This window comes from Lycium ferocissimum, chromosome 6 (genome assembly GCF_029784015.1).
Source record: "Lycium ferocissimum isolate CSIRO_LF1 chromosome 6, AGI_CSIRO_Lferr_CH_V1, whole genome shotgun sequence".
In the NCBI taxonomy this organism is placed as follows: domain Eukaryota; kingdom Viridiplantae; phylum Streptophyta; class Magnoliopsida; order Solanales; family Solanaceae; genus Lycium; species Lycium ferocissimum.
The window spans coordinates 19,008,262-19,017,944 of record NC_081347.1 but is presented as its reverse complement, the minus strand read 5'-3'; the positions used below and the strand labels follow the sequence as shown (position 1 = coordinate 19,017,944).

The following is a 9,683-nucleotide window of genomic DNA, read 5'->3' as shown; positions in this document are numbered from 1 at the left end:
CACACTACTCTCAGACTAAACAAGGAGATTAGTTCCACAGAAACTAAGGCAAACATCCACACACATGATTGCAACAATAGAAGAACACAAAGAAAGGGTCTTTAAGAAATTGGAAGCACAAACATTAAAAGCAAGATTCAATGACGGTGGAATCACACTTTTTGGAGCAATGGGTGCTTTCTATATTTAGTCGACTGGATTATTATAAGCACATTTCTAACTTTGACACACAGAAGCTATCTTCAGAAGGGTGAATTTCTACTATTGTAAAGCGACTACCACACTACCAGAGCAATAGAAAGCTATAAAAGAAATTAAAAGTTATTGTTTTGTGTATCCAGAGGTGGATGAAAACCAACCTGCTTATTGGTCTCCACAATATACAGAACCCTCCAATTAGTGTTGAATCAAACTTTAAAGGTATCAATTGATATCACTTGAAACAAACTCACAATGACCACTAAACTTGACAATATAGTTATAAAAAATGTTAAAACCATAACATGAAAAAACACAAAGTGAAGAGCTGAAGCCACGGACAAATTAAAGGGGATTACGGGATATTTTTTTTCCAAAGTAACCATAGGGAAAATGCAGGCTTTCCCACCCTTTGAATGCTTACAAAATGTTTACTACCCGAGCAAAAAAGATAGGATACTTACAAAATGTTTACTATCCTAGCAAAAAAGATAGGATGCTTACAAAATGTTCAATAATCCAAGCAAGTTTTGCTTACTCCTTTTAACCGAGCTGATTTAGTACATTTGGGATATTAAACCCGAGCATACCTACCTACTACTAGACAATGTAGATCAAAAGTTCGCATTTTGTTCAAATTGTGTTTTCTGAAGGTTATATTTTGAGTATGATTTTCAATTTTCAGTCTTTGTCAGGCATAGATCGTTCTCACTTTTTATCGTTGTTTCAACCATTGAGATCTTCTTGATCACACTATTCATCATCATGGTCCCCCTTCAAAGTTGAGAGAGTATCCGCAAACTCAGCAGATGGCACGATACTCTTTCCTGCAGAGCTTAGGTCTTCCTGGTCACTACGCAGTCTAGTTTTGACAAGGTAATGTGCCACAGATTTGTAACCAAGACGCATTACCTTCCTATAAATTGCACCAGTTGGTGCATACCCCTTTTCACGCCTGCATCGACTGCAATTACATATTCCTCGGCAGACAGGGCAAATCCAGTTTGCATTTGCATTTGCTTCAATGACATTCTCTCCATATCTCATGTAAAGACAATCTCCACAGAATTGTCCTTGAACCAGCTTGCAATTGCTGCACTCAGTGTGTTGACCAAGAGTTTTCTGTCTGCACTGATGGCATGACTTGCCATTATCAGGGTCATATATGCGCTGGCCATCTTCATCATAACCGTCAGAATAGAGAACCCAAGCATTCTGGCAATCACCTAAAAGCTTCTCATGTTCCTCTGTGTAGAATTCGTGGTTTTCACCTTCTGCTATATTAATCTCCAAATCCTCTGCTGATATCTTCTCCGTCTTGGGAATCTTACGTTCTTTGTAAGTAACTGGAGGCTTATCCTTCAACCTAAACATGTAAACATCATTTGATAAAGAACATATCTTTCAGGATTAGGAAAAAGGTTCTACTAGAACGAAAGACCGACATTCCATGAAAAGGTGACCATAGGAAAAAACCATACACAGACTGAACATAAGCAAGCAGTTGTTTGGTTTCATGAAATATAAAAAGAAAGTTAGGAAAAATACAAACCTTTGCAATTCTCTTTTCCTTTTTCTCGATGAGTCAAATATATCAATTGTATTTAGATATCCATTGCTAGGAACGTATATCGCTATCGTATCTTAATCAGGCCTCATTGCCAAAACCTTTTCATTTACTGGTTGGTTGGTTGAAATTGTTTTCCTCATAGAAATATTTTACCGCGGAAAGTAGACATTTTCTACACAAGTATCACAATATTTTTCCACCCTTCACATAAAGAATGTGGCAAACCTTTGATACTCAAAACTGTCACCAATATCCCCTGCTCATACCACATCTGGAATTAAGAGTTGTTATTTACATTTATTCCTAGCCAGTCAAATACCAAAATATCTATGACTAAGCATTTTTCAGCATAACTCTTGTTATAGAAAATATTTTATGTCCATAAGACTGCAATAGGGACCAATCCAACACATTTTTTTCTTCTACTTTTTGGAAAATCAAAAGGACAAGATCAGGGGTGTGTTTGGTACAACCGGAAAAAGTTTTCCTATTTTCTCTTGTTTGGTTGCACTGTATATCCCCTCAAAATAGGAAAAAATGTTTTCGTTAAAATTTGGCAGAACACATTTTCCGGATCAATAAAAACACACAAACCTCCCCAACCCACCCCCATACTATCCACCCCACCCCCACCCACCACCCTACCCCACCCCCACCTACCCCCAACCTCCACTAGCCTCACCCCTTTTACCCCACCGTCAGAAGTTGCACTCCGAATTCAAAAACCTCATAGTGTTTTGCTTTGAATACATACAAATGCTCTTAAAATGACATTTTCCAACTTGCATATCAAACACAAGAAAATGAATAAGGAAAATAACTTATTTTCCAAGAAAATATTTTCTAGAAAAACATTTTCCGTCAGACTAAACACACCCCAGAAAACAAAAAAAGATACATATATAGACACAGAAAAAGGGTGAGTAGAGAAAAATGACACATAGACATTGAGAGAGCAAAACGGAAAGCAAGTAAGTACCTAAAAGAGCGGCGAGGTGGGTCAGTTGACAATGTTGTCTGGCGGGAAGTGAGTTGTTTCTTGGAAGAAGGCGCTTTTGCATTTGCTGTCTTGAGGTTCTTGGATAGTTGTACAATCCCAAGTTTCTGCATTCTCTCTTTGTTCTCTTTGATTCTCTCTGCTCTTTGCTTCTCATACACTGCTGCTCCTGCTCCATCATCATTGGCACCTTCACCTTTCGCCTTCACCATTGTTTGGTTTTACCCCTTTGTGTTACTCTGACAAAACCTTAAAAATAATAAGAATTTGGATTTTGGACAAACCCTTGAGTTCACAAATTCAAAACCCGCCTTAGACACTAATAATACCGCGCGTTCTAATATTTAGGGGGGAAAACAAATTTTATTGGATAATAATAACACTTTTGGTCCTTCAATTACGTGTAAATTCTTATTTCGGTCCTTGTGATTTATGAATCGGCATATTTAACTTTCAATTAATTAAGCTTCAATTTGGCCATAGATTTTGAAGTTGAAATTTGAAACTTTGAGTTTTTGAAGTTGTGATTTTTGGAACTTAAGTTGTGTTTGGACGTGTAATTTACTTGGAAAAAAATTGAAATTTTGTGAATAGAAGTCCTCAAACCCAAAAACAAGAACTTGAAAATTTTGTGAAGACAAAATTTCAAAATCTAATCCAAAATTTATAACCAAATAGATTTATGAAGATAAATTTTCAAAATCTATGCCAAACTCTAGCTAATATGTATGCTTTTAGCTTCTTTATGTAGGAAAATATTATATTTAGACTATTTTTAGAAGTACATTACTCTCAAATATGGAGTAACAATACAAGTATAACACAACACATGAGTAATTACAATATAAACCAGGTTTTTTTTTTTTTTTTTTGATTGAACAATATGAACCTGTTAACACTTAAGAAAATATATGACTAATCACAAGCAAGGGGATCAAAAATAACGTTATAAGTAATTGAAAGTTAAAGTGCTTATTCAATATTATAAATACTAAAATCATAATTTACTAATAACTAAGGGAACCAAAGACTATTAACCCACTTTTATTTTGGCCCTTTATATGTTCCTTTTTTTAGGGCCTGTTTGGAAAGCCACCTAGGTAATTGAAATTGGTGTAATGGGTGTAATTACACAGTTTGTCCTATTTGTTTGACCAAGTAATTACTTGGTTAGGTGGGAATTGAGTGTAATTCCACTTTCCAATTCTCAAGGGGGGGTTGAGAATTGGGTGTAATTACACCCTGTAATTACAAGGTTACTTTTTAATTTCTTTCTTTTTTTGTTTTATTTAATTTCTTTTCTTTTAAAAATTTATTTTTATTTCTATTATGTTAACTTCTTTTTTATTTTTTATTTCTCAATTATTTTTATTTTTAAAATATTTTTATATTATTGATCTTTCATTTCCTTTTTTCTCACTCCCAATCTTTACTTCTTGTGATTTCCATGTAAGTGCTCATATTTTTTTTATTCATTTAGTATAACTGTGCCATTATTCTAATTTTTGAAACTTCACCTCTTAGCATTCGAAAGAGTGAGTGATTAACAAACTTGGCAATAATGAGTGATGTTATTAAAGTAGAATTTCGTTGTGAATGAGGTTATAGAATTATATTTTTTGTTTCTTTTAAACTATATTTACTTAAGTTACGTTATAACTTACTTATGTGATGTCGAAGTTTGACATAAGAGTATTATGTTAAACTTTATTTTTCGGATTTTGAATTTAGGTTAATATTTTTTATTTTTATTTATTTGCTTTAGTACTATTGACTTGTTATTTCACATTACATGTTGTTTAGTTTTCACTTACAGTTGATAGTTTTTTTTTTTTGTTTGTCAAACATTTGGATAATGTTATGGCATTATATATTTATAAAAATGTTTTTTTTTATCAAACATCTAATCCATGATATTCTCACAAGAAAGTCTGCTTTTTAATTTTTATAATTAATTAAAATTAAAACATTATTAATAAAAAAATATATCAATTTTTTTTTACTATATTAGTTACAAATATATGATTATTAATTAATATATCTTCAAGCAATAATGTGTTGTTAAATACATAATTTAATATCATTTATAAAGGCACATATTTTTCACATATTAATTTTAAATTTTTGATAATTAAATTTTATTTTAAAATTAAACTAACCGTGTAATTACACTTGTGCAACCAAACAGTACGCTTGTAATTACACTGTAATTACGTGATGACAAACAAACGAGTCATTGTAATTATAATACCGTGTAATTACTAGTGGTAATTACTACCCTAGTAATTACACCGATTCCAATTACCAGGTGGCTTTCCAAACAGACTATTAATAATTACTTTTATGCATATATATAAATACAATTTATAGTATATATTTGTTTATATAAATGAGAATTTCATGAATTTATAAATAGAATTAACTCAAATTATCTTGTAGGACCGTAAAAATTAAGGGCCTATTTGGACAACCACTCATGTAATTGGAATTGAGTGTAATTGGGTGTAATTATACCATTTGGCATGGTTGTCAGACCGAGTAAATACATGGTCATGTAATTAGGTGTAATTGGGAGGGGGTAATTACACTTTCCAATTCTCGGGGTGTGGGGGGGGGGGGGGTTACTTTTTAGTTTTTTTTTCCTTTTCTTTTATTTTAATTTCTTTTCTTTTTAATTTATTTTTTATTTTTACATTTAAATTATTTTTATTTTTTAAAATATTTTTTATATTATTTATCTTTCATTTTCTTTCTTCTTATTTCCAACCCTTGCTTTTTGTGATTCCATGTAGTTGCTCGTATTTTTTTTTTCTTATTTTCTTCATTTAGTGTAACTACGTTATTATTCTACTTTTAATATTATAAAAAATGAGTAATTAACAAACTTGACATACAACGAGTGATGCTATTAAAGTAGAATTCCATTGTTGAATGAGGTTATAGACTTATATATGTTTTCACTTCCTTTTGAATTATATTTACTTAAGTTATGTTGGAACTTATTTTATGCTATGTTGGAATTTGACATAAAAGTATCATGTTAAACTTTTTTTTTTTTTAATTTTGAATTTAGGTTATAGTTTGGATTTTAATTTATTTGCTTTGGTACTATTCACTTGTTGTTTTACATTGCATGTTATTCATTTTCCACTTACAATTGATAGATTATTTTTTTTGTCAAACATTTGAATAATGTTATGACATTATATGTATAAAAAATCTTTTTGTCAAACATCCAGCCCATGATGTTCTTACAAAATGTGTGCTTTTAATTTCTATAATTAATTAAATTAAACATTATTAATTAGAAAAATATATACTATTACTTTTACAGTATTAATTACAAAGATGTGATTATTAATTAATATATATTTTCAAGAAAAAATATGTATCTTAAATACCTAATTTAATATATCATTTATAAAGGCACATATTTAACAAGTATTAATTTTTATTTTAAAACTAATCTAATTGTGTAATTACAAATGTGCAACCAAACAGTATGCTTGTAATTATCATTGTTTTAAAAGGCAATTCTGGGACTTGCCCCGGGGCGGGGCACTAGCAAAACGCCTCGGGGCTTACGTGTGAGGCTTAGTTCTGTGAGGCTTACGCCCGACTGTACAGCCTAAACACGCCTACTGCCCAATGCTCGGGGCTCGCCTAAAGTACTTACATAAATTATGTGTCAAATTACTCAACTAATATTATTTACCCTCATAATTCTGTATTAAGTGAATGATGCTTAATAATATTCTTCATCTATAGAAATAAGGCGATTGAGAGTAGCTCAAATAACAAACCGTAAGTATTGCATATTACGATTCGAGAACATTGTGAGAGCGAATATCACTTAACATTTATTTTAAAATAAATAGACGAACTTTACATCTTCACTTGTCATTAGTCTTCACATTTTTGTCCTATGTCTCAAAATTATCATAGTTTCTATTTTGCTATTTGGAAGTAATTTTATTTTTATTCATGAAAGAGTAATGTTTTAATTATAATATGATACAATTTATTGTTTTTTTTTTAGGGAGGTAAATTGCATAGTATATATGACATTAGCATGCTTTAAGAAATTGTGATCCTTTTATTGTTTGAAAGTTAAGAGGTTAGAGGTGGTTTGCATCTCATAATAACTTTTAAATCATTACTTGTAAAATCATCTTAGAAGTTGTGCTTTCAATGAGTTTCTTTAATAATGTTTTTAATTTTTTTTAAACTATTAATATATTTTTTATAATTTTTGTGTTACTATACTATTTTACTACATTAAAAATTTAAAGATCCATGGGGCTTACACCCAGTGCCTTGGGGCTTACGCCTCGCTCCGTACTAAGTAAAATGCCATGCCTTTTAAAAAATTAGTAATTACACTGTAATTACGTTATGACAAACAAGCAGGCCCTCATAATTTCTATACTGTGTAATTACTAGGCTGTGTAATTACTACCCTAGTAATTACACCAATTCCAATTACCAGGTGGCTTTCCAAACAAACCCTAAATATGAAACAATAAATTTAAAACATGTGATCATTGAAAAGAACATATTGTTTTCACTTTTTAAAATTATTCAAAAAAATAAATTCACAAGATTTAAGTTATATTTAACAAAAATTTGATTTTCTTAATAATGTCCACAAATTGATGCCATTTGTTCGCAAGTGCAAATCTGACTTTTTATGTTTTTTCATTTGAAGTTATTTCATTTTTTAAATCAAACACTAATTAATAGAATCTTTGAGTGAGATTTATCGTTGAACTTAGAACTGAGATCGAATTATATAAATTATGTGTTTCTCACTTAAATACAAACCATAGTATTAAGATAGAAGTTTAATTGGTATGAAACGACTTTTACTTTTTATACCATCATTGACGTGAAAAAAAGTATAAATGAGTCAAATCCAGAGACAAAATCAAACATGTTAGAAACAAGTCAAGTCCAATACATAACCATATCAACAAGTACGAGCTAAAGTATAAGATAATCAATAACGACGAACCATGACTTTACAATATGTACAATGCGACTTCTCTTGTTTTATAAGAGGATAACACCTCGTACTTTTCTAAATCAATATACCACTTTATAGTTAGTTTGCTCAATGTATAACTATAACATAGAGTCCCCTTACTCTGTGATTTAATCATTTTAACATTTCTTTATATCTAAATTCATTTATCCGCATCTAAAATAATTCGACCATGTACGTTACGTAGCTCAATAACACATCATCAATAAGAATTCTGGTGTTTTCTTTTATTTTATGTGTTTCATTTCTTGTTTTATGTTTATTCTTCAGTTCTACCGTCTTTTATTTTAATTCACTATGCTATCAATTGAGAGACAGTTATTATTTTATGCAAGAATTGAGTAGCGTGCATGTTAGCATTGGTTAATGTGCTATTCAAAAACATGATTACTTCTACAATCGAGTCTAATTAATAGATGAAGGTCCGGTTGTCCTCGAATTAGGCCAATATGTTGTTATCAGTTCTGCAATCTTAAGATCTGAGTACTGTTCTAGAGCACAAAAATGTCCCCAAAGTAAACACATTACACAAACAAACAAAAGAAAAATGATTACTTGCAAATTCGTAGAGTAGAGGGGTTCATCTTTTTTACCTTAGCTTTTTTCCTTGAATCTATTATAAATTGACGTAGTTACAACTGCTAGAATAAGTAAGTATTATTTACCACTGCTAAAGAATAAATCTATTCACGACAACTGCATATACATATACATGGATTGATTTATGATAGACCTTTGGGGCATTTTAATGTTAAATATATTATATTAAATTGCTAAGTTCATAGCATAGGTGTCCATAAAGTTGCAGCATTACCATTCACGTTCTAGGCCATTAAAAAGGATGAATCTTGGTCTCTACTTTCTTTGTAACCTCCTCTCATAACTCACCCACATTCATCCTCTTTATGTGTGTAACTTATGTAACCTCTAAATAATAATTCTTCCATTTATCTACCTACTTTACTACCCTATTCATATTAAATTAATTCAAGGATGATTTTCCTAGCTATAAATAGTTAGTCATCCTTAACTTGTGGGGTGTAGAGAAAAATATATATTTTTGGAGAGTTCTTGAAAAGTGAGGAAAATAAAAGAGAGTTTATTAGTTGAAGAAAGGAGTTCTTCTTTTCGGTGGAGCTTTGGACTCAACATCTTATCCAGAGTTTGTTGAGTTATACGACGTGATCGGGCTGTTGTATCCTGGAGGGGACAAGTCAGAAAGATTACTGCTGGACCGGTAGATTTGCTGCAGTGGGCTTGAATCTCCTTAAAGAGAGCGAGATATCCGCGCCTCAGCCGAAGATATTTTTATTTCTTCATTTTATTTTTCAATTGTAATTGTAGTTTCATTGTATTATCACCAACAATTTTAAGGAGATTCATATGGCTACAATTGAAAAATCCGCGGATGTCAAAGTGGGAGATCTAAACAAGCCATTTCGGTTCAACGGTACTCATTTTAAGAGATGGAAGGGTAAAGTACTTTTCTACTTAAGTATTCTCAATGTTTCTTATGTGTTATCGGAGAAGAATCCAAACAAAGTAGATAACTCTTCCATGAATGATGAAGAACTTATTTCTCTTCAAGAAAAAATTGAAAAGTATGATGAGGATTCTTACAAGTGTCGATATTATCTTCTAAATTGTTTGTCAGATAATTTTTATGATTATTATGATAGAACTTACTCTACTGCAAAGAAAATTTGGAAAGCCTTGCAGAGTAAATATGATACCGAGGAGGCTGGAGCGAAAAAATATGCTGCTAGTAGATTTTTTCGTTTCCAAATGGTGGACAACAAATCAATGGTAGACCAAGCTCAAGATTTTATAATGATCGTTGGAGAGCTCAGGTCCGAGGAGATAAAAATTGGAGA

General features: G+C 31.3%; 1 protein-coding gene across 1 annotated transcript; it reads right to left on the bottom strand.

Moving 5' to 3' along the window:
* Positions 1-875: 875 nt before the first annotated feature.
* On the bottom strand, positions 876-3,086 carry LOC132060709 (uncharacterized). Its single transcript, XM_059453667.1, has 2 exons — positions 2,748-3,086; positions 876-1,564 (listed from the first exon to the last, which is right to left on the bottom strand). The coding sequence occupies exons 1-2, from the start codon at positions 2,975-2,977 to the stop codon at positions 952-954; spliced, it is 843 nt and encodes a 280-aa protein (XP_059309650.1). The 5' UTR covers positions 2,978-3,086; the 3' UTR covers positions 876-951.
* Between the last annotated feature and the right edge of the window lie 6,597 nt (positions 3,087-9,683).